The following is a 21,860-nucleotide window of genomic DNA, read 5'->3' as shown; positions in this document are numbered from 1 at the left end:
TCGATGATGATGATGAATAATCTCCACGTGCGTGAGCGCGGCGCTGGTGGTGGCGCACACGGTGTAAAAGCGCGCCGCGGAAGCGCAATGCCGCGCGCGATTTGCGTTGACTAGTACTTGACTGCTAGAATGCTTGTAAAAATGCTTTCTCTGACAAAAACGGCGTCGTGGCAATCCTTTAAACACAAATATTGCTGCAATCAGATTTATTAATAAATTGTCAGGAAGAAGTTTTTCAAAGTTTGGTTTCTAGTAGTAGAGTTTGATGATCTCTTCATTTTTGAATTCTTTTCGACAGATGTGACAGATCTTTTCGGACATCTCAGTTAGGCATTTGATGCATGCTACGTGCCCACACTTCAAGGTAGCCTCCATTCGAATTTCGCTGTCGAATTTCTCCATGCACAAGTTGCATGCGCTCTTTTGACCACCGTCTTCAGCGACTAGAATAAATTTGGAACAAACTCGTTTTTAAAGGTGTAAGTTTACAATTTTAAAATGTATATAAGATGATTATTACGAGGGTCGTGAACCATGCCATTGATTTTCTTGATTGAAGATTCCATGATCTTCTGCATTGTTTCATTCTCATCTTTCTCGTTATTATAACGTTCCTCGGCCTTGTTGAATTCATTTCGAGCAGCAATATATGCTTCGTGTGCGGTCGTATAGTTCATTTTTGCTGAAGCATCTTCCCAAGAGTGTCTTGCTGTCGACCGATTGATGCGTTGAAGAAGCCTTTCGCAACAGTAAGAACTCTGTAGACATCTTTTTCGATTTTAGTTGTCGGATATTCTTCCGTAGCTTTCAGAAACGCTTTGTAGCAGCACGAGCCAATGACAAACTCTTTAAAAACGAGGCCTGTAGCATTGCAGGCTTTTGCCAAGCATTTGAATCGAGCGTCAGTTACGAAGTCAGTTCCTTTCAGGTAGTCTGGATTGTCCTTGACGTTTTCTTCAGCGCAAGGCCGGCACATTGGCTCGAATCCCGTGTTTTTGTACATTTTTTCACATATTCTAATAAACAAGCGAATAGATATCAAATCACTTCTAATTATTACATTTTCATATAATATATTTTACCCCTTGCAATAATGGCACGGCTTAGCGTTGTTCCAGTTTGCAACAAATTCTGCTGGAATGATCAGGCCCTTCATCTTTAAAATTCTCTGCGAGAGTCTGTTTGAGAGTGTCTTTTGCTTCTTATGGTATTATTTGCTTTTCGAGATTTATTATTTGCTTGATATTTAAAAATGTCATGGAGGCTGGGTAAAAATCAACAGTTCGTAGAGTAGAAACTTCCTGCATTTGCCTTTAACAAATCGCAATAAAATTGATTGAGCATTCAGCTGATTATTAAAACGAAATCCGCTTAATGAATTTATAAGTTGATCTCTTCCGGACAAGGCTTACGTAAGATATACTCGAATTTCATACTTAAAATGACAGAATCTCTCAAACTATGTGGTCGATCTTCTGCACGTAGTCTGAGAAAAAAATACACGTTATCAAAGAAAACACAAAATGAATGTCTTTTTGGAAGTGAAACGTTCGTTCAAGATAAGTGTAGACCCGCTTGTTGTTTCAGTCATCCGTCCTCTTGCAAACAAACCTCTTCCAGATTTGGTGCACCGCGTTTGAGATTACTTCAACGGTAAAAACGCAGCGCAAGAGCCTCCGAGACGATCGTCGATAATCATTGTTCCTAAGGCGGGATGTACCAAATACAACGTGACAATCGTTGAACTTTATTACCGAGAAAAATGTTTGTTTCTTCGAAAAGTTCATCGATGATTTAGATTTCTTGGCCTTGAATGGAAGCTAATATCTTTGTTTAAACGAAGTTTGCAAAAATCTGTTTATTACAAATATTGATATGCCAATAATAAGATCAATGAGACGGCAACTGTTTCGAGTTGATTGAATCAGAAATCAATTAGAATCAAAATAGAAATAGAAATAACACCTTTCATCATTTGATAAATCAGAACGTGTTTGATAATGATCGTTCAAGTGTAACTCGTTTATCAATTTCCCCTGCCCGGAAAATTGTGGCTAGGTGTATGATGTGCATTTAGTTGTCTTGCATAAACTGGAGATTGTTAACATAAACTTGATGATCTAAAATTTAGGTTTTAAATTTGTATATTTGTTTGTTTATTGAATTCTTTTGGTGATAGGCACGATTTTATTGAATTACAATAATAATGATGAAGTAATGATAGTAGAATAAGAAAGAGTTTAGAAAATGAGCTGGAAGATAAAACAGAATTTTTCATTCGGATTATTTGGTGAAGAGCGGCTCGGTGGGCGCGTTTTTGATCAGCGGCGACTAAATCGGATGATAAGTCTTCTGTAAGGTCAGTAACTATCGGTTAGCTTAGTGCCGCGCTCTTGGACTTGCTCGCCCACAAGAAGCATTTAACGTGGCCTTGGATTAGAGATCAAGCTCTAAGACTTTTTATTGCAGAATGAAGAAGAAAATTAATCGAATGTAGGTAAGTAGAAGACACGGGAGGTGCATAATCCTTCTTAGCGGTTACGGGTACAGTTATCATAGAAGCTTTACTGGCTTGCCACACTTGCACAAGAAAAATACTTTTTTCTTCGCAAAGATCGGATTCATTTCTGCAGCGAAATTTGACCGTTTGGGGAAAAAGAAGGACACGAACAAGTCCAGCGTTAAATTAACCGTGTTAACTTGCGTGATGATGCTCCTGCACGTCATAAATCATGGATATATAAATGTTTATCCAAAATACAACTCACCATTCCGGGACTATTTCGTCTGATCGGGCTACTTCCTTCTTCCGACAAAACCGGTGGCAAGTTTTCGGCGCTCGTTTGAATGTCTAAATTTAAAAGTGTCAGGGAAGCCCATAATCACCGACTGAAGAGACGACTTAAAAACTTTAATGCGGAGGTTAACACCTGGGCATTTTAATTTGGCTCACCTTTGAGCACGAGCTGAGGTGGTCGATTCTTCATCGGTTTCGATACCGAGCGGTCACGTTCCATAATGTAGTCGCCGGAATCAAAGTATTTCTTCGAAGATCCACGTAGCTTCTTATTAAGCATCGCTGAGCCCTAGAAGACGAAATAATGATAAAATTGATCCCAGGGGGGTTCAAATGCAAATCCACGAATACTAGAGTGGTAAAGTCGCCACTTTGATTTGTGACACGACATTGACCTCGTCGCATAACTCGAAAATCTCATTCATAAAAGAGATCATCAGGAGATAGAACATAATTTAGGTGGAATTAGAAAGCAAAATATATTACCGGATTCAACCACAGTGCTATTCAAAGCGTACCACTCTGTTTATTCGCATTGCGTTTGACATAGACTTGCGGCTACCTTGAGCATTTGTGTTGGTATTATTATCAAAATTTATAATTACTGATTATTCAACATAGAGAGAATCTCCTCATTAATAATTGAACCAGAGATCAGAGACTGGCAACAGTTTATTGCCGCAATATTTCGAAAAGTATTGCATATCATAATATGAACATAATGTGAACAAACCTTCGAAAATATCAATAAACCGTTAGTGATACAAAACATAATAAAAAGTTATTTATGGTCTCCGTGGCGATTTAAGATTTAGCATGATTTACTAAATAAAGCGGTATTTGACGCTTTGTAACTGTTTTCTTCTAAGAAATCGTAATTCTATTTCAAAGGTGTTATATTGAATGATAATTAACATTTGAAAATGTATTCAACAAGCTATTCTCAATAATTTGGCAGTCTTACCCGTTTCTTCTCCAAATTTCCATATTTTGATTTGAGCTGGGTTTCCTGCTGCTGAATAAGATTCTGCGCGTTTTCGCTGCTCTCTTCCATGACCTCGAAGTTTGGCTCTTCGCTGAAAACAAAAATTAAATAAATTTTAGCCAGGCCCTTGAATTGAAAACGGCCCTATTCAGCGTCAATTGTCAGCACCAGCACGCCCGCGGGTTAATGCCAAACACTGAGACGTCACACACGCCCTGGGCTACTTGATCACTTGACTTGCGCCCTTTGTCTTACTGTACCTAGCTACTTTGCTTCCGAACCTAAAGCAAGGATAATCAAGCTTTCCAAGTGGTCACGCTCGTTCTCTCTAGCTCATAGATTATTCCCTCCTTTGATATTAGTTTCTGGTGCTCCCCTGTTTCACGCTATCGATTTTGTGTTTGTCATAAGGGAATATTGTCAAGACAAGTTCGCGATTAAATATGCTCCATCAACGAGGGTGCAGTCTATGTACCGTATTTTCTCTATCTAATCCACGCGCCCCTTAATTAACTGATTTACTTGGCTCTTCTGGATCGAGGGAGAGGTTTAAATCAAATCTCCTTCGTAAATCTGCGTTCCAAACAGTAATCGTACGTTTCCTTTGAAAAATACTACCGTCTGGGATAACAAACAACAATGAAATAGCGCTTTCTTTTACTCTAGTCATTAATTATCTTTAGAAAAAAGTTTCTGGATGATTTGAAACTCAAAATATGACGTTTTTTAACAAGAATTTGCCTTACATTGAATTTTCACTGTATTAACCAAATTCTGATATTTCAAATGGATATTTTTACTTTCACGATAGAGTTTTTAGGACTTTCGTTCAAATAAAAACTCGCCGATCTTGCATTTGAGAGCATTTTTTATTGCGCGATCTAGCTTCTAAAACACTCGTTTTTCAATTGTATTTATGCGCTGTTTCATGTCAGAAGAGCTTTGTCGCTGCAAACAGTCACCGAAGAAGATGTTTAAATTATCTTCCGCCAACAAGCTGTCGCGAAGCACTTGATTGCTTTGAACTGTTGTCAATTGGCCTGTCGCTTTTTTGCGCAAAAAGACGCACCTGAATCACTGTTGTTTCTTGATCAATTGCTACTGTAAGATTTCTACTTCAACTTGCGAGAATATCGAAAATAATCATCATCGTGGCGTTATATTTTCTTTATTTTTTCCTTTAAAAATTATAACCTAAAGCTGTTTTGAAGCAAATTGCCCAGGAAGCGCCCAAAACAATAAATTCAGCGATCATCACGTTTGCCTAATCCGCTTTGGCCGCGCAATCAGTGCCAAGACCACAGGTGTACTTTTTTTATTGAAAGCTAATAAAGCATTACTGTACTAGTTCCAGTATGGTAATTGAATGGACGCCTTTAGAAAAAGGAAGCAAATGCACGTGTAATCGCACGCGCGATTTCCATTAGAGCGCATTTCTTCGCTCCGCCTTTTACAAAATCGATGCATGCGAAGATGCAGTCTATGGATTTAACGAGGATAATCGCGCTTTTGCATTGATTATCAAAAGATTCAGTATTTTTTCCTTTAGTAAAAAAGTTTGCTTAACAAAAATGACCTTTAATTTATAATTTTGTTCAATAGCAAATTCCCCTTTTCGTATATTTTCACTTCCCATGGTCATATCTCTTTCCGCCCTTATCAGTTTAAATTCGCTAGACATTATCAAAAAATATCCCTCGACTGACCTTGCCATTTTTCTGTCCAGCTCTGCATTCTTCGAATAGCATGATCATTATGAGCTGGATAGAGGAATAATCAATGAAAATTGCTGAACAAATAACATGCGAATTTTTCCGAGAAATTCAGAGCAGATTACTCGGAGCGGCGCGAATAAGTGTCTGAGGTTGAAAAACAAGCATGTTGAAAATAGAAAATTTGTAATTCTGCGTTTCTTAGTAGTACTGATAACGACGTGTAGGGGATGATCTTGCGGTCGCTTTCATTCTTTTTGGATGCAAAAACAGAAACTCATTTTTGAGGAAGCGCGCATCACTTTATCCTCACATTTAGCATAGAATTTCTACAGAAAACACTGCATTTCAAAATCTCCCCACTTATCTCGCCAATTTGTGCGTGTTTGTGGCAGGTACACGAATCGTTAAATTCATCACAAGCGAATAATTAATTTCATAAAGCACAAGGTGTAATTAAAACAAACCCGGATGTCCACACATTCTAGCGGAGATAAGCTCAATAAACTTAATTAACTTTTGATTAAGCTTTTGCAACGTAAGATATTTTTGGAAAAACGAAGAACCCACATCATGATTTCTAGGTGCAAACAACTGACTGATGACAAAATAAAAAATAACTGTTCAGCATTTTACTGCATTTTACCGACGAAAAAGCGATTCTCTAGCAGTAAAACGCAAATAGCACTTACCTCTCACTCCGGCTGATTGACTGACACGGTTTTTCTGTTGAAAATCTGAGCCTGCTCGTTAAATGCTCGCTTATTCTCATTTCCAAGCTACTAAAAGCGCTTACTTAGTAGTACACACGTAGACTTGGAGCCAAGGGGTACGCTAGGGCGACACGGAGAGACACAAAAAACGACCCCTTTTTTCTCGCTTGTTGAGCTTGCCAAATATGAGAGCTCGATTTCTCGAGGACACTCAACGCCAATGCGAGACTGAATCCAAATCGCGAAATTATTTTTTCCCACAGCCAGCCGAATACCGTGGTTTTCCATTTTAAGAGCGCCCAATGTAAGAGCGTTTTCGCCAACATTTTGCAAATTATGTTATCTGCGAAAATTCCAATTTAAGAGCGTTTTTGAAGATTTTTATGCAATCAAAAAATTTTTAGACTCAAATAAATCATTAACTAAAACGTGTAATCTCTGACTGCTTTTCCGGCCATTTTAAAGTCAATGGTTTGGCAGTGTCGGCTCCTTCTGTCATTTGAACTTGAGGTTCTTCTTCAATCTCCATCGCCGACGGACCATCATGGTCGGAGCTCTTTTGCTTTTAATCTGATTCCTAGATATTTAATTTACCTATTCCTACAAAGGCTAGAAAATGTACCCTGAGCCTCAGTGACTGAGGCATGTCTTCCCCATCATTTTCCTTCGGATTATCTATTAGATCTCCATGACAGTCTTTCTCCCATCCTTTCTTTTTGAGCCTTCACCAGAATCTGCGCATATTTTTTCTTCTAAGCCAAAGACATGTGTTTTTCTTTTCTTCTCCTGACATTTTCGTTGTTTAAATTTTGAAGAATGAAAGAGATCAGATTAAGAAAAAACGCTCGAGGAAAATCCTGAAAAAATCACTCACGTTCTCATCTTGATATACAAATACTTTTGCTTCTAGATCTTTTCTGTTTCATACTTTCGAAATTCCCTGAAAAATGAAAATAACCACTGTCATCCTATATCGATAGGAAAATTTCCAATTTAAGAGCGTTTTGAGCAAACCCTGTCATCTAAAAAACGCTCTTAAAATGGAAAACCACGGTACGTCATATTTATTAAGACGCTGCGAACTGGTTAAATTAAAAACATGCCACAGGGAATTCATGTCTTATCAAGAGTGAAAACTGTTCGATCTCGATTGGCAATTGATAAATTTAAGTAGCTCCGGAAAAAAATTGGGGGATAAGTTCTGGAAGAAAGCTGGAGATAGAACGTGAATCTGTGAGCTTAATGTTTTGCTCTAGATTCAGTCAAAATGCAACCAAATCAAAAAGAGTGGTAATCCATCGAAGAATTTTCAATAAGTGAGATTCAAACAGAAAGATGGACGAGCAAACCAAATCTATCCTTAGCCTAATTGTAAGTAAAAACAGATAAGACAACACATAAAAGATAAACCTGATTATGAAGGGTCTTATCTTTGGATTGTCTGCAGTTGTAATTCTCGCTATTTGTATTTCTGTGAAATGCTGTTGTGGATCTGCACGAGGAGGGCAAAACTCAAGCGGATGGAATTTGAGTTCAGTTGAATTTGACGATGGATGCGACTGCGATGATGATTAGAGAAAAGATGGATTAGATAACCGAATTTATGCTGCCGACTAGTGGATAAATAAATACACCACGAGTTAATGCGTATTTTATTAATAATCCATTATCCACCTAATATCCGATGCTGTAATCATGACTGTACCACCGTTGACAAAACTCCAACCCAGGCCTCCGAAGTGTTGACTTTGACGATGAATGCGAAGGGGATTATCCTTCCATAACAAATAAAAAAAAATGGCTCGTTCGCCGTAACTTTATTTAGCGCTTACGGAGAACAAGCTTACTCCTTATCATTGGATTGAGAAGTTTATTATTATTTCTGTCAGTCGTATCAGTAACAGTTCAGGCATTACTGGGGAATAATTTAACATGATAGGGTTGATCCTGAACTTCGCACGAAGGGATAATTGAAGTGGGCTGGGTGAGCAGAATTATGAATTTTAAATGAACTTGAGCATGTAAGGAAAAAGTGGCTCAATAAATTTGGAAGAAAAATATTAGCAAGAAAGGTCTTGTCAAGGCCTTGTGGCAATGATTTCGTGAAGAAAGCAATAATATACAGTTGGGTGCGGAAAAGTCTTTTCAATTAAAGGCAGTGTGGTCCTAGGATGGGTGGCTTTTACTGGGTATTAGGAGTGCTGTTTACCAGGCATCAGCGTCAGGCACGTAGTCGCCGAGAGGAACAGAAGATGCTAAGTTAATGATTTTAGTGGAAAAGAAGTCCAAAAATAATAATTTACCTCCTGGCTGATTGATGTGAGCATTGTTCTCGCGATGATCCGAGGCCGCTCCGAAGCCGCCTCGGCCTCCGTATGATCCTCCGCCGCCACCGCCAGCCATTTCAGCCAGGAATGGGGGTACAGGTTGGCCTGCGTCATTGCAGATCTTGACCAAAGAAGTCGCGTGTTGTCGATCCTTCATTGTATCGATGAAGGTGATGGCCAATCCTTTCTTTCCCTTTCGAGCAGTTCGACCAATTCTAAAGAAAATTTTTGGAGTCATGGAAGAGATTAGAAGTTCTTACCGATGGATGTAGGATTCCAACTCCGACGGGAAGTCGAAATTGATGACAATCTCCACATCATCAATATCGATACCTCGGGCAGCAACGTCAGTGGCGACCAAGACGTCCATTCGTTTAGCCTAAACAAATTTATCGAACAGAGTTTAAATTTTTTACGTTAACCAGGCTATTTTCCAAGAGAAAGTTTATAACGGACAATGTCCGTCGGATATAACTATTGGTAAGCCAAGTTCAGTTACGAAAGTAGATTCCACTCTACATACCTTGAGGTCGTTGATTGCCTGCTCTCGGTCGCGTTGTTGTCGGTCGCCGTGGATTGTTGTTGCTTTGATGCCATTTCCGACCAGAATCGACCCAAGCGAGTCAGCGAATAACTTGGTCGCTACGAAGATAAGCGTGCGCTTGCCAACGTGTTGTCTGCAAATCTCGGTAGCTCGGTTGAGCTTTTCGCGCTTTTGGAGCTGCTCGAACTCTTGCTTGACTTGTTTGTTGGCTCCACCGATCATTCCGATCGACATGAAGATGTAGTTCTCGTTCAGAATTCTTGTGGCTTGCTGCTGAATTTGAGCATCGAATGTCGCCGAAAACATCGCGGTGGTTCGGGCACCACTGTCTTTTTTGGGAAGGTAGACGTTGATCTGATCGATATCAGGGCCGAAACCTTGATCAAGCATGCGATCCGCTTCATCGAGTACCAGGAACTGACAGTCACTGGCGTCGATGACACCTCGCTCAAGGAAGTCTTTCAGGCGACCAGGAGTACCGATGACGATGTTGCATCCTTCGCGGATTCGCTGCGCCTGCTCTCGAGTGCTGAAAAATAATTGAAATCAATGAAGAGATCGAGGAGGCATTGAATTGAATCCTGACTTACCCAGTTCCACCGTAGCAAAGACCAGGAACAACGCCAGTGTTTTTGCCGCAGAACTTGTAGCACTCATCGTATAATTGAGTGGCCAGTTCTCTTGTTGGAGCAACCACGATGCAGTCGACCTTTTGGCACGCATTGTAACCTCGGCTTCCGATGTTGCTCGCTTTGAAGTAATTGATGATTGGAATCATCATTGCTGCAGTCTTTCCAGATCCGGTTTGGGCGGTGGCCATCAGGTCAGTTCCTTCGCCAAGGATTTTTACGGCGTATTGCTGGATAGGGGTCGGCTTTGTGTACTTCATTCGACACAAGTTCTCTCGAATTTCCGAGCAAAGAGCCATGTCGTCGAAAGTCTGCGCGAAATAGTCAGCCTTGACGCATTTTGATTCGTTATTTTTCTTGTCATAGGCTGTGACATTGATCTCAACGTCATCATTGAAGTATTCATCGAAGTTGAGACCCGTGTTAGTGCAGTTGTTGTAGAGGTCATCTAAATTCGATTCGTGGCCGCCGTAGATTGGACCTCCCATCGCACCACTTCCTCCAGCATTTCCGAAGCCTGTTGAGGTGTTTCCTCCGTCGCTAAAATCTAAAGGTAGGGTCATTATTACATGGGTTTAATCACCTCTGGCCGCCACCAAAGCCTCCAGAGCTTCCACCTCCGAAAGACCCTCCGCGGCCAAACGAACCACCGCGGCCTCCTCGACCTGAATCGCCACCGGAACCGTAGCCGCCACGGCCGCCTCCACGACCGCCGCCGAAACCACCAGAGTCGCTTCCAGAATTGAAGCCTCCTCGACCACCGCCGCGACCTCCTCGGCCACCGAAGCTTCCACGGTCAGAGTCACCATTGGAGTCGCCATAACCACCACCGCTACTGAAGCCGCCTCTGCCACCTCGACTACCGTAACCTCCACGGCCGGAATCGCTATTTGAGTCGCCGTAGCCACCACCGCGACCTCCTCGACCGCCGTAGCCTCCACCTCGTGAAGATTCACCATTGGAGTCACCGTATCCACCGCTGCTTCCGTATCCACCGCTGCTGCCGTATCCGCCTCCTCGGCCACCGCGGCTTCCTCGTCCGCTGTCTCCGAAGCTCGAACCTCTAAAATTTTATAATAAACAGATTTCTGATAGTATAAAAGAACACACCCTCGGCTTCCGCGATATCCACCTCGTCCGCCTCGATCGGAGTCACCACCCTGGTAACCGCCTCGATTTCCACCATCGAAGCCGCCTCGGTCTCCTCCACTCTGAAAGCCTCCGCCTCGGCCTCCTCTGTGATAATTGTTCAGAATCATTGAATTTTTTCAAGTAAAATGGCTCTCTAAAATTTTTGAAAAACTTGAAACTGTGCCCAAAAGCGCGAGTGCGTCCGTTTTATAAGTCGTGATAACATCTCAAGATTATTCTCTACAGATAAGGCTGAATTTTGAGTAAGAATACTTCGACGCGATAAGAGAATTAATCTCTGAATCAGTCATAAAATTTCTGAACATTTCCTGTTGCTGCTACCAGGATTATAGCCGCTCGATTCCCCACCACGGCTGCCGTATCCTCCTCGGTCAGAGCCGTAGCCTCCTCGGCTTCCACGACCTCCGCGGTCCGTATGAACTCCGCCTCGATGATCGCCACCAAAGCCGCCTCGGCTTCCACGGCCACCTCTTTCGGCATTAACCGGTCCATTTTGGTTGTCGAAAGTGCTAAAAATATTTAAAATCCCGATCCCATTCCATAAAATCAAACCTGACTCGTGAGTCACCTCCATAGCCGCCTCCATAGCCGCCGCCATTCGAATATCCACCGCCTCGTCCTCCACGGTCACCGCCATAGCTGCCGCCTCCTCGGGATCCTCGACCTCCTCCGAAGCTGCCGCCACGTCCTCCTCGTCCAGAATCACCGGAGTTGAAACCACCGTCTGACTTTGGCTGGAATCCGCTGCCGCCACCAAATTCACTTCGTTCCACTTTCTCCTCATCTACAAATATTGTTCATCCTTGATTCGAGATAAAATTCAATTTGAAATCTTACCGTTCGTGTTGAGATTTTGCATTCCACTCACTGGCGGTCCATCGTCATCACTGTCGTCCCAGGTGGGTCTCTTCTTCTCTAAGATTCCCGTGGTTCGCGCGTCTACCTGTGCTCTTGAAGAAGGAGCAGGTGCTTCAGGAGTCTCTTCGGCTTCTTCCTCAATGCGTTCGTGAGCAGCAGGAACTTGAGCGTCAGGAATCCGAACTCCTCGTCCTACTCCACCTCTACCACGTCCTCGACCGCGTCCGATCATTCTAAAGTGAGATCGATTGTCAATCGGTGTTGTTTTAATTTTTTTTATTTCTTGAAAAATATGGATGAGCAGAGGAAGATATCACCCGATATGAATGTGTTGTTTTATGTTTTAGTGGTAGACGACATTTGTCTACAGTCAGGTAATCAGAAAAGGAGGCAATGTAGCGAAATGTTTCCTAAAACGAGATATAGGAGGGAAATAAAAAGAGAATGAGAAAAACGGAGACTCTGGAACCAGACAGAGCGATTGTTGCTGATTGATGACAGTTCCAGGCGATGGAGTTAGTCGCTCTCCTGGGCGACGTCGTCGGCGTCGGAGACCAGCTCTGCGATGATGCTCTCGAGATCGTTCACTTTCATCGCCTTTTCTCGAAGCAACTCGTTCTCTTTTGTCAGAGCTTCGTTTTCGCGCTCCAGCTCCATTTTCTCTTCGTTTCGGGTCTAGAAGTGAAAATTGAATAAGGCGAAGGTCTGGAAATGAAAACCCAAGTCTCAAATAAATCATTGCGAAATTTCCTCTTTCTTTACATTTGAAAAATGAACATTCGCAAAGAGTGAAATTTGGTATGAAAAAGGGAAGACTTCTCCCTTTTTATCGCAAATCTTTTGAACCCAGCCAATCAGGAAGGACAAGGTTCAAGTCAGATGTTTTCTTCACTCAATCAACTACGACATGAACCAGTATCATTTCCTGTTACAGCAACTAACCTCGAGAAGCTCGCAAAGATCCTTGTTCTCTTCGAGCGCGGCCTCGAGCTTGACCCGGCGCTCCTCGGCGAGAAGCTCCCAGTAATTCTCTGCAATTTCTTCAGTCTTCTCCTTCTCTGCAGCAGCCTTTTCGGCCTTCTTATTGGCTTCTCGGCGTTTTTTCGGTGACTCCTAAAACACGATGATGAGTCATTTTGAATCAAAACAGGAAGCGATTTTTCGCGAAAAAAGACGCGTTTCCTGATTGTCATCGAAATCAGAATCGTTCTTACCTTGAAGATTTCCACCTTGGCCTTGGTGGTCTTCTTCGTCGTCCTTTTTAGATCGAGATTCTTGTTGCGCGTCGTTAGACCCGATTTCAATGTGGCACTCATTTTTCAATCCTGTTTTTTTGGCTCTAGAAATGGAGATATGGTTAGTTTTCGTATTGTAAATGGATTGAGTGGCGGGAAAAAAGCTGATAACAGTATAATTGAACTTTTCTGTGAAGGTGACATGTAAAATGTTGATATTTGTCAAATTTTACGCTTCAGGAGATTTCGGAGCATTTTGAAATAAACACGAAATATCCAAAACGAAAATATCTTTCTCTTTGTTTTTCTTTCTTTTTATATCTGTTCGTAAACATACAGGTAGCCAAGGTCTCTGGGCGGCTTCTGGGAGACGGCGACTTTATTATCGTTGAAGAGGATCCAACGGGCGTCCTCTTTCACGTGCGCCACATAGTGTCCACAGGCCGTGCTCGAGCCCATGTGCGAGACGAAGGCGCGGAGGCGGTATTTTGACGAATCAGAACCAACCAGCTGGTTCGGTCCGGAAGAACTCGACTCGGCAGGGGACGATTCATCGTTCAGCTCGTCCATGTGTGAGAAGATCCAATCGATAGCGCGCTCGACATTCCCGTCAGTTGCTAAAAATAACCAGAGTGAAAAAAGCTCCGTGAAATGTAATCGGCAAAGTGGCTCATTTCCACTTTGAAAATCAATCGATTTGGGTTGATTTGTTTTTCAAGCTCGAAAAACAACTGATAATGGACAAACCTGTCAATGCTTTCTTCGATTGCGTATCAGTAAATCCCATTGATGTAACCATCGCAATTATTTCTGGCGAAAAGGTCTTCTCTTCCTTTTTCGCCGTTTTGTCGAGTTTCAGTGGTTCGTTGAAATCTGGACTGTCCAAATTGCTCATCAACCACTCCATCGCCAGCTAATTTTATTCGTTATTCGACTTTTATTAGAGCATTGATAACCTCTAGGCTTTCGTTTGTGTGATAAAGTGCTTTCATCGCGGCGTTAAAAGGATAACCCATGTCGACCAGTTGGTTAATTTTCTGCTCGTCGACCTTTGGCGCATCTGTTTTTCGGGACTCGACATGTGTTCTGCTTCAACTAGAGCGGAAAAGAGTGTCTTTAAGAAATTTAAGAAGTGTCTTAATAAGGGATCCCCCCCCGTTTTCGCCATTTTCGACGGCAAACTACTTTTTTTTGGGCTTTCAATTTTACGCGTGCAATAGCGCAAATGAAAGCTCGTTTATAGCGGCTAATTCTCTAGTACAGAGATAAAAATTCATAAACGCAAACCTGCCACACGGGGCGCTGAAGTTAGTGTATTTTGAAAAAAGGCCGTTTTCGGCCATTTTCAAGGGCAAACTACTTTTTTTTAGGCTTAGTTAGAATAAATCTGCGACTGAATTTAGAAAGGGTAGAGTTTAATCTTAAAACTCTAGTACAGAGAAGTCATTTGGTCAAGTAATAAGAAATTTTTCTTAAGAACAACCAAATGTACCTATTTTTGGCGTTTTTTGGTGTTTTTTCGCTCTCTAGCGCCAACATAAGGCTGATATTTCTAGTGCGGTTATAATATTATTTTTCAGTGCATTCTAAGCTTTCGATAGACCCCTAATATGTCGTATTTCGATTACATTGAAAAACCGAAAAAAAATCCGATTTTCACGCTAAGTACAATTTACATGCATTTTGGCAATTTTCGAAGGCTAAAATTTCGGGGATAGATGTTCGTTAAGGGGTCATGTGATACATCAAAATGATCCTCAAAACACGAGGAATCTAAATATGCTGCAAAGAGACCCGTCAGAAATATTTGAAAAAAGAGGGGGGGATCCCTTAATTGCACCATCAACGAGCCTTTCCTTCACTAAAAACATCCTCGCCGATTTGTGGCCCATTCGCTCTCAATGGTTCCAGATCCAGTTCTTCTGGCATTTCCAACGAGACATTCAACTTCTTTGGCTGCCAATTCTCGCCGATTGTGAATCGCCGACATTGGATAAGAAGATACTTGGGAAATTTAGAAATTCGGGCGGATCGGTAGGCAGTGATGAGAGCCCCGTCAATGGGCGATTTGAAGTGATCGATTGCTTCCGAAGCTAGTAAACGAGAAAAGGAACTCTTGAACGAGACGACTCCGCGGACAACTTCGGGATCTGCTTGCTTCGCCGCACGAGCTTCTTCGAGCTTTTGCTCGTATTCTAGAGGCAATGGATTTATTATGAGATTAAACAGAGGTCAAGCTCACCTTTGACCTGTTCTTTGTTTTCGATATCATTTTCATCAACAGGCAACCCCAGCATCAACTCATGGGTGATTTTATATTGCACCGATTGACCGATCTCGACTCTTTCTTCCAATTCAAATCCGAAATTTGCTGAAGCATTCTCTCGCTTTTCTTTCTTCGCTTCTTTCATGATCACATCGAGCAGATGGAGGAGGAATTCGACCGCGTCCTGTTGCTGGTTCGTTTGAAAATCTGCGTGGCCTTTGGATACAATAGATTTGAAAAGACCAGGCGAAATGCCTTCCTGCTCTGATCCTTGTGGAATCGCTGTTCCAGAGGCGTCTAAGTACAATTCAATAAACAAATTGAAATGATAAAGAAACCTTTAGCGATTATAGGCCGAGCATAGTCTCCCGAGCAAAGGGCATGTCCGACTCGTTGAAACTGCTTCCAAAAGTTCTCATGGCAATTCGCGTCGTATTCCGCTGGCTGATGGAAATTTTCGCGAAAGTATGGCAGTGCAAATAATGCTTGAAGAATGGAGCCAATGTAGCAAGTGTTTCCCAAATTTTTGATTCCAGTGTGGAAAGCGCCGAAGAGTGGCTCGAGTTCTTGACCGCTTTCAACGATGGCTGCATATTCAGAGCCGACCTTCTTGTTCATTTCCAGTTCCATCTCGGCCATCGACATTTCTGTTTTCTTTGAGCTTGCAACATCAATTCCCCAATGGCTAGAGTGAAAGTAAGAGATAGTTCTCTCTATGATTGCAAATATTCCGACTGATAAAAAGAGACTAGAATTTGATTGAGTGAATATATTGACAGGAATGTGAAAGAAAGAATTCTAAAAAGAAACTTAGAATTAGAAGATAGTAGTAAACTGAGTACAAATAACAGGCTCTTGTGAGTAGGGAGGAGGATCCATAGTGAAGGCTGGGTTTTCGACGCCTTCGTCATTCTTCTTTGCTACAGTTTCATACTCAGGTAGGACATCGTCTTGTACGGCGATTTCATAAGCTGGCGGGTTGGCAGTTACGGTAAAGCGTTCGGTGATCGATTCTTCAGTGGGTGGCGGGACGATCGTGTCCCAATACGCTGGGAGTCCCCCTTCTCTATTCGTTTCGTTTTCTTTGTAGCTAGCGCGGATTCGGACGATGAGGATGTGGATCGCCAGTATCAGCATGGCAGCAGCGATGATGATGAGAGGGATGAAATACTCAAGTTTCACTTCCGCTTTTGGTCTGTAGACACGGTAGTTGTTGCGATCGAGGTAGACGGCTTCAAAGGTCATTTTTTCACTAGTTGTTAATTCGTTGTTGTCGAAGTGGAATTATCGAGTTGTTCTCGAAATTGTAATGATGTTGGGTTCACAGGAAGGATATTTATATTTCAATCCCTTCGGCGCTAGAGTGATAGTCATGTAATGAAGCCCAGCTGTGACGGAAAATCACTTGTGTTCCACGAGTACAGCTGATGATGCTGATCGCATCACTTTTGTCTTCTAAGGAAATGACTCCCCCTGCGATCAGTAAAATTCTAGATTGGGCGCAGCTGATGAGCCGACATCAAAAGTGGGAAACAGGAAAAGTACAGAAGTATCAAAGGAGTTTATTTGAAAAAAGCGATATTCCTTCCGATACTTCCTGATAAATTCAAAATTCAAAAACGTACCTGAGATGTTTCGCTAAATGTGGATCAGTGACCATATCATCTTCTGCGTAGCTAAATACATCTCCTCCTTCTGAAGTAATCGTGCCTAGCTTCACACACAATGGATATTTTGTCTCGTTAAAATGCTCGAGAGCGTGCCCATTTCCCCCGGATCCATCCCAATTCTTTCTTCCACACAGGAGAGATCCATCGGAAAGATTGAGCCACAAGTTTTCTGTGAGCTCGCATTTACAGCATTTCCATTTTGAAGGGTCGGAAGGGATTTTGACTCCGTTGTCGAGTTGGATGAGGTTGTCTGCGTGGATAGATTTTTTGGGAGGATCGGGTTTCCAGGCAGCCACTTCTGCTTTGAATTCGGCGGAAGTTGAGTCAAGAATTGCCTGAATAAAATGTTAAAATCGAATAATAACTGTATAAGAAACAGTAAGATTAACGATGACAGACCTGAGCTACTCTCTTGACGTATTCGATCGGTAGAGACTCGACAGGAAAGTATTGATCAGGATGGACATAAATCTCCTCTGTCTGCGTCTCTTTCCACGGCAAAACGTCGGGCTTGAACCCATCTTCACCACCAATTGCAAGTCGTTTCGCTTCTGGCTCCTCTTCTGGAGACTTTGTTAATCTGGATTTCTTGATGTTGAGAAACACTTTGTTCCCAGTTTTAGAAACGTAGTCTGGAATGATCTTGTAGCCGAATGATTTGAAGGTTTTGAGGCAAACGAAAAGACCCTAGAATTCTTAGATTGGTTTTCATAGTCTATTGAAGAATAAATATATTTGATAAAATGATGTTTCTTTATATAGAGAGGTATATAGAGAGCATTTCTAAACCTTTTCTGAGAAACAACTATCACAGGTAACGATACATTCTTCTTTGAAAATTTTATCATTCTGCGAGGGACAGTTGATTCCAGAAATGAGATCCTTAAACACTTTGAATTCATCTGACAATCCTTCCAAGTCACTTGCAGATGGCTTCTGTGGCACATTCGACTGCACTGGTTCCGGAGGCGTGAACTCAGCGTTGTAGTCTGGGTCATCAATGTGTGTGCAAAGCCAATCCATGGCCATCTCGACGTTATTTGCCGAGTTGAAGAGGGCTCTTCGGGAGGCATTGACTGGAAATCCCATCATTACAAGCTGCTCTACCGCTGCTTGATCCATTTTGATACTCTTTCTAAATGAAAAAGAACTTGAATATCGATAAATAAGTTTGCGACATAACTTTAGCTCGAAGTGTAGCAACAGTAGACATTTGAAAGGATGAAGACATTCTAACGGGCTTGTAGAAAAATATACACATTCAAAGTGAAAACGCATTTGAAGTAAAGGAAAGCACAGTAAGGTTTAAGATGAAAAAATAACTTTGTTCTTGGTTTTGTACTTTGTTTTTTGATTGAGAAATATGGAAAATTTGGACTAGGTACGAAGAAGCATCTGTTTTTTTTTATAAAAGCGTCCTGCTGTTTCCATTTAACATTGTGAAATACTGATGCATTAGTGCTTGGTCAGCGTTCAGACGACTTTGCGGATTCGGCATGAGCATCTTTTTCAGAAGATCAATGCCTGCATCGGAGAGAGTTGGAACATGCTCGGCCCAATTCGTCTGGGCAGGGAAACGGGGGAAGGGACGATAATCGGGAAGACGACGCATTGTTGGCCATTCGGTGTCTGTAGGGGTGCCAACCAGACGGAAGATGATTCTCAATTGGTCCTGAAGGTTGAGCTTGCGTAGTTTATTAATGGATTACCTCGATGTCTTGACCGGGAAAGAGCGGTGTGCCTGAGTTCGCAATTTCCGCGAAAATGCACCCAGCCGACCACGAATCTACAGTAAAAGTATACACGCGCGCGCCCATCAAAACATCTGGCGGCCTGTACCACAGCGTCACGACTTCATTACTGTATTGTCGAACTGGAAGGCCGACGGCTCTAGAAGTTTTATTAAGAGAAATCGCGCTAGGAAGACTGAGGTGGATCGTATTTTGCTGACCTTGCTAAGCCAAAATCAGCAAGCTTGAGAACTCCTTCGTGAATAAGTAGATTTTGCGGCTTCAAATCACGATGTAAAACGGACTTTGCATGACAATAAGAAAGTCCTTTGAGAAGTTGATAGAAGAGCGCGGACACTTCAGGTGCATGAAGCTTTCCCTTGATTTCAAAATAACGCTGTTTTTGGGTTGAAAAGAGTTCATTTAGATATTCCCAAGAAAGATTTATGAGCAGTTTCGGACAGAACGCCGGCCGCGTCTTAGAAATTAGATTAGCTCCTCAAAATGACGTCTGTCTAGCTCAGTATGTTCTCAGGACGGGTCGCAGGTCATATTTTTATCGTCAATTGCAAATTGAAAATATTATCTTGTTTTTATTTGGCAAAGACTCTCCTCTATTTTCAACCATACGATCTTGAGGTCGACAGAGCAGTACTCGAAAACGAGTGTTAATTTTTTATCCGTGTGTAGAACGTCAAGAAGTCGGACCACGTTCTTATGCCTAAGAAAATAACTTGTCTTTAATCGGACAGAAATTGGAACCTCAGTTCGCGGAGCAAGCAGATTTCACGCAGCGCTGATGATGGAACGCCTTCCTCGTCATCGTCTAATTTGATTCTCTTGAGAGCAACATCACTGCCGTCTCGGTCACGCCCGCGGAAAACTGTTCCGTATGTACCCTCTCCAATCTTTTCCAGCTTCTCATATCGACCCACTTTTGTCGATCCTCGATTTTCCATCTAGACAAGAATATTTGACTTCTTATTCTTCCTTGATTTCATTGATGCATTTAATTTTAAGAACGCCCTTGCAGAAGTGTCACTCAATGTTTGTTAAGAAACTTTATTTTGTAAAATTGTTGAGCATTATCAGATTTATACAGTATGGAAGCAAACAGAGTCTATCAAGTGCAGTCTGTCAATCTATTTCGAAGCACTGCTCGTAGCCGCATCCTCACTTTCTCTATCAGCGGACTCAGTTTTTTCTCCATCTGAAGTGGCACCTTCCTCAGTAAACGAGGATTCGTCAGAAGCAACCTGAAAAGGAAATCGATCAGTCAATGACTTCCAGGAGTCCTTTCCATTTTCCCGGATCAATAATTATCAATCCTCTTTTTGAACTCGTAAGTTACCTTTTTTAAGTCTAAAAGTTTCTTGTCTGTTATTTGATCAGTGATGTCGTGAGAGGCATTTCGACGAAGGCCGCCAGACGAGCGGCGTCGGGAACTCACGGAGACATCAGCTGTTGCTACCGAATGGGTTTAGTTTTTATTAATTATGATCAAATTTTGACGAAAAATAATCGACAAGCAACAAAAAACACAATTTGCAATTTTAATTTCAACCCTTCCTGTATCCGCCATTTCGTTGTATCCGCACCTCAGCTGGTAAAGCTTCAGAATTTCTAAAGTCTCTAGTTAACCCCGCTCACAGCCTATTGTGTTCCATTCAAAATAAATCCTCAAAAAGGAGCGAGAAGCGCGCCGGGCTCTCTTCTGAGGGCCTTAGATCAGATCTGGCCTCCCGTTCTTTCCTCCTGGGACTTTGAGATAAAAAACGCGCCCTTTTTTCCTTACTCGAGCAAAAATGTCAACTGGACATCAAAAATGATATCCTTTCCAATTAGTATCCGACCTGCTGACGAAAGTTCTTTGCCTGACATCTCTGGGCTCGCTCTATCTCTCCAGTAAATAAAAATTGTAGAACGAAAAATATACTCAATGTAACGCGCTCTTTGAAATTTTCAGAATTCGGCTGTGCGCGCTGTTGTGTGTGTGCCCGAACAAGCAGCATACACGGATCACAGGAGATATGCAAAAATGTTAATGACTTTGAGCAAATGCTGAGCAGCGGGAAAACCGAACATACTAAGCAAGCGCAAATAAGAAAAACGCGGTTGACATAAAATGGCAAAACATATGCACCGCTGACCCTCAATAATTAAGTTATCCAATTACTAGATAACATTTAACATATTAAAAACTCGCCTCTCTACTTACAATCACGACGACGTATCAAGGCTCTCTGTTTTCTTTTATAAATACTGTCTTTTCTTCTATTATTTTTCTTAACTAAGCCGCCTGGCTTTTGATACAGTAGCCTTTTGTCAGACCCTTTGCTTGGCGATTTTCCTCAGCGGCTGGCGCGTCTGCCAGTGCAGCGCAAGCGGAGGGTTGTCAACGACACAAACCTAAAAAACGAGTTGATATCGTAGACAATGCTCGGAATCATATCATACGCATATGAATTAATAAACGACTCCCTCCGCTCGCTTTTTTGAACTATCACTAGTTTATCCTTAATTAAAAATGACGATATTTATACTTCAGTCTTTGTATTTGACGGGATCTCAATACACGGAAAACTCAAACAGAAATAAGATGACCATCATCGCCGTATTTGCGGCCGAGCGTCGCCATTCTCGCATCGTGAGCCCTGATCGCTTCAGATTTTGGTCACTAATTGAACATAGAACAGAACCAGTTTAGTCTGGGATTAAAGATTTATATCGAGTATCGAATCTGGTGATTCTGGCTTGAACTCAGACTCGGTCATTAATTAAAAAAATGATCAATTAAACCATTTTTAGCGGACTATTGATCTTTTAGGAGCTTAAATATTAACTAATTTGCGCGTAAGTACAGAATCTTATCAGTGACCTTTCCTTTGTTGACGTCAAAGTGCTTGGTACTGTCTTTTGATTGTCGAGATTTCAGAGCTTCAAGTGGATTCACGGCCGCCCTCTTACGCTGATACAAGCAGGCAGCTGCAATGACGAAGGCCAGGACAACACCCAAAATGATACCAATCCATTTCAGCAAATTCTTGTTGAAGATGTCTTGTCGCGAGCCAAGAACGCGATCTTTGGTATTGAGTAGCACACTTCCCTCTGTCAAATTCACCAGCAAAATGCTGACAAAAATCAAAAATGTCATTTTTTATCCTTCTGTAGAATCAAGGGGGAAAACCGTTGGTTTTAATAAGGTTTTATGATTGCGGTAATAACTCATTAGAAGTCAATGA

The 21,860-nt window shown here is 42.0% G+C and overlaps 7 protein-coding genes across 8 annotated transcripts; all 7 read right to left on the bottom strand.

The window, feature by feature from the left end:
• Nucleotides 1-267: 267 nt before the first annotated feature.
• Nucleotides 268-1,156, bottom strand: LOC145701949 (uncharacterized). Its single transcript, XM_081779160.1, has 3 exons — nt 1,083-1,156; nt 521-1,016; nt 268-443 (listed from the first exon to the last, which is right to left on the bottom strand). The coding sequence occupies exons 1-2, from the start codon at nt 1,154-1,156 to the stop codon at nt 674-676; spliced, it is 417 nt and encodes a 138-aa protein (XP_081635286.1). The 3' UTR covers nt 268-443; nt 521-673.
• A 1,124-nt stretch (nt 1,157-2,280) lies between these two features.
• On the bottom strand, nt 2,281-6,306 carry LOC145703728 (uncharacterized). Its single transcript, XM_081781122.1, has 5 exons — nt 6,187-6,306; nt 3,762-3,873; nt 2,954-3,086; nt 2,769-2,851; nt 2,281-2,331 (listed from the first exon to the last, which is right to left on the bottom strand). The coding sequence occupies exons 1-5, from the start codon at nt 6,264-6,266 to the stop codon at nt 2,284-2,286; spliced, it is 456 nt and encodes a 151-aa protein (XP_081637248.1). The 5' UTR covers nt 6,267-6,306; the 3' UTR covers nt 2,281-2,283.
• Nucleotides 6,307-8,063: 1,757 nt separating this feature from the next.
• On the bottom strand, nt 8,064-11,971 carry LOC145704846 (uncharacterized). Of its 2 annotated transcripts, none has more exons than XM_081782312.1 (10): nt 11,697-11,971; nt 11,412-11,643; nt 11,163-11,368; nt 10,818-10,938; nt 10,291-10,770; nt 9,669-10,247; nt 9,058-9,607; nt 8,795-8,913; nt 8,511-8,749; nt 8,064-8,462 (listed from the first exon to the last, which is right to left on the bottom strand). In XM_081782312.1, the coding sequence occupies exons 1-10, from the start codon at nt 11,947-11,949 to the stop codon at nt 8,413-8,415; spliced, it is 2,829 nt and encodes a 942-aa protein (XP_081638438.1). In that variant the 5' UTR covers nt 11,950-11,971; the 3' UTR covers nt 8,064-8,412. The 2 variants fall into 2 exon arrangements, with proteins under 2 accessions (XP_081638438.1, XP_081638439.1); XM_081782313.1 differs by having other exon boundaries at nt 10,818-10,932.
• A 5-nt stretch (nt 11,972-11,976) lies between these two features.
• LOC145704850 (uncharacterized) lies at nt 11,977-13,160 on the bottom strand. Its single transcript, XM_081782319.1, has 3 exons — nt 12,932-13,160; nt 12,660-12,830; nt 11,977-12,392 (listed from the first exon to the last, which is right to left on the bottom strand). The coding sequence occupies exons 1-3, from the start codon at nt 13,031-13,033 to the stop codon at nt 12,234-12,236; spliced, it is 432 nt and encodes a 143-aa protein (XP_081638445.1). The 5' UTR covers nt 13,034-13,160; the 3' UTR covers nt 11,977-12,233.
• Nucleotides 13,161-13,267: 107 nt separating this feature from the next.
• LOC145704848 (ubiquitin carboxyl-terminal hydrolase 5-like) lies at nt 13,268-18,028 on the bottom strand. Its single transcript, XM_081782314.1, has 9 exons — nt 17,678-18,028; nt 17,288-17,575; nt 16,844-17,223; nt 15,557-15,903; nt 15,195-15,515; nt 14,811-15,147; nt 13,909-14,014; nt 13,700-13,865; nt 13,268-13,569 (listed from the first exon to the last, which is right to left on the bottom strand). The coding sequence occupies exons 1-9, from the start codon at nt 18,008-18,010 to the stop codon at nt 13,268-13,270; spliced, it is 2,580 nt and encodes an 859-aa protein (XP_081638440.1). The 5' UTR covers nt 18,011-18,028.
• A 26-nt stretch (nt 18,029-18,054) lies between these two features.
• Nucleotides 18,055-19,577, bottom strand: LOC145704845 (cyclin-dependent kinase 5-like). Its single transcript, XM_081782311.1, has 5 exons — nt 19,381-19,577; nt 19,254-19,339; nt 18,840-19,017; nt 18,598-18,778; nt 18,055-18,560 (listed from the first exon to the last, which is right to left on the bottom strand). The coding sequence occupies exons 1-5, from the start codon at nt 19,575-19,577 to the stop codon at nt 18,294-18,296; spliced, it is 909 nt and encodes a 302-aa protein (XP_081638437.1). The 3' UTR covers nt 18,055-18,293.
• A 103-nt stretch (nt 19,578-19,680) lies between these two features.
• On the bottom strand, nt 19,681-21,752 carry LOC145702766 (uncharacterized). Its single transcript, XM_081780033.1, has 4 exons — nt 20,472-21,752; nt 20,190-20,241; nt 19,970-20,087; nt 19,681-19,874 (listed from the first exon to the last, which is right to left on the bottom strand). The coding sequence occupies exons 1-4, from the start codon at nt 20,497-20,499 to the stop codon at nt 19,761-19,763; spliced, it is 312 nt and encodes a 103-aa protein (XP_081636159.1). The 5' UTR covers nt 20,500-21,752; the 3' UTR covers nt 19,681-19,760.
• Nucleotides 21,753-21,860: the final 108 nt, after the last annotated feature.

This window comes from Oikopleura dioica, chromosome PAR (genome assembly GCF_907165135.1).
Source record: "Oikopleura dioica chromosome PAR, OKI2018_I68_1.0, whole genome shotgun sequence".
Taxonomy (NCBI): domain Eukaryota; kingdom Metazoa; phylum Chordata; class Appendicularia; order Copelata; family Oikopleuridae; genus Oikopleura; species Oikopleura dioica.
Note: the sequence above shows the minus strand (reverse complement) of the source record. Positions and strands in the feature narration are given on the sequence as shown.

Coding starts and splice junctions, on each gene's coding strand:
- LOC145701949 (XM_081779160.1), bottom strand. CDS start 1,156: ATGAAGGGCCTGATCATTCCAGCAGAATTTGTTGCAAACTGGAACAAC. Junction 1,017..1,082: donor CCGTGCCATTATTGCAAGGG/GTAAAATATATT, acceptor CTTGTTTATTAG/AATATGTGAAAAAATGTACA.
- LOC145703728 (XM_081781122.1), bottom strand. CDS start 6,266: ATGAGAATAAGCGAGCATTTAACGAGCAGGCTCAGATTTTCAACAGAA. Junction 2,852..2,953: donor ACCTCAGCTCGTGCTCAAAG/GTGAGCCAAATT, acceptor TTTTAAATTTAG/ACATTCAAACGAGCGCCGAA. Junction 2,332..2,768: donor GACGAAATAGTCCCGGAATG/GTGAGTTGTATT, acceptor CATCCGATTTAG/TCGCCGCTGATCAAAAACGC.
- LOC145704846 (XM_081782312.1), bottom strand. CDS start 11,949: ATGATCGGACGCGGTCGAGGACGTGGTAGAGGTGGAGTAGGACGAGGA. Junction 10,939..11,162: donor TGGTAGCAGCAACAGGAAAT/GTTCAGAAATTT, acceptor ATCACAGAGGAG/GCCGAGGCGGAGGCTTTCAG. Junction 8,750..8,794: donor TTGGAATCCTACATCCATCG/GTAAGAACTTCT, acceptor AATTTTCTTTAG/AATTGGTCGAACTGCTCGAA.
- LOC145704850 (XM_081782319.1), bottom strand. CDS start 13,033: ATGAGTGCCACATTGAAATCGGGTCTAACGACGCGCAACAAGAATCTC. Junction 12,831..12,931: donor CCAAGGTGGAAATCTTCAAG/GTAAGAACGATT, acceptor ATCGTGTTTTAG/GAGTCACCGAAAAAACGCCG. Junction 12,393..12,659: donor ATCTTTGCGAGCTTCTCGAG/GTTAGTTGCTGT, acceptor TTTCACTTCTAG/ACCCGAAACGAAGAGAAAAT.
- LOC145704848 (XM_081782314.1), bottom strand. CDS start 18,010: ATGGATCAAGCAGCGGTAGAGCAGCTTGTAATGATGGGATTTCCAGTC. Junction 17,576..17,677: donor ATAGTTGTTTCTCAGAAAAG/GTTTAGAAATGC, acceptor TAAGAATTCTAG/GGTCTTTTCGTTTGCCTCAA. Junction 14,015..14,810: donor GGCGAGGATGTTTTTAGTGA/AGGAAAGGCTCG, acceptor GTCCCGAAAAAC/AGATGCGCCAAAGGTCGACG.
- LOC145704845 (XM_081782311.1), bottom strand. CDS start 19,577: ATGGAAAATCGAGGATCGACAAAAGTGGGTCGATATGAGAAGCTGGAA. Junction 19,340..19,380: donor TGCTTGCTCCGCGAACTGAG/GTTCCAATTTCT, acceptor TTATTTTCTTAG/GCATAAGAACGTGGTCCGAC. Junction 18,561..18,597: donor TTCCCGGTCAAGACATCGAG/GTAATCCATTAA, acceptor CTCAACCTTCAG/GACCAATTGAGAATCATCTT.
- LOC145702766 (XM_081780033.1), bottom strand. CDS start 20,499: ATGTCAGGCAAAGAACTTTCGTCAGCAG. Junction 20,242..20,471: donor CAAAGAACTTTCGTCAGCAG/GTCGGATACTAA, acceptor TAGAGACTTTAG/AAATTCTGAAGCTTTACCAG. Junction 19,875..19,969: donor AACTTTTAGACTTAAAAAAG/GTAACTTACGAG, acceptor TTTCCTTTTCAG/GTTGCTTCTGACGAATCCTC.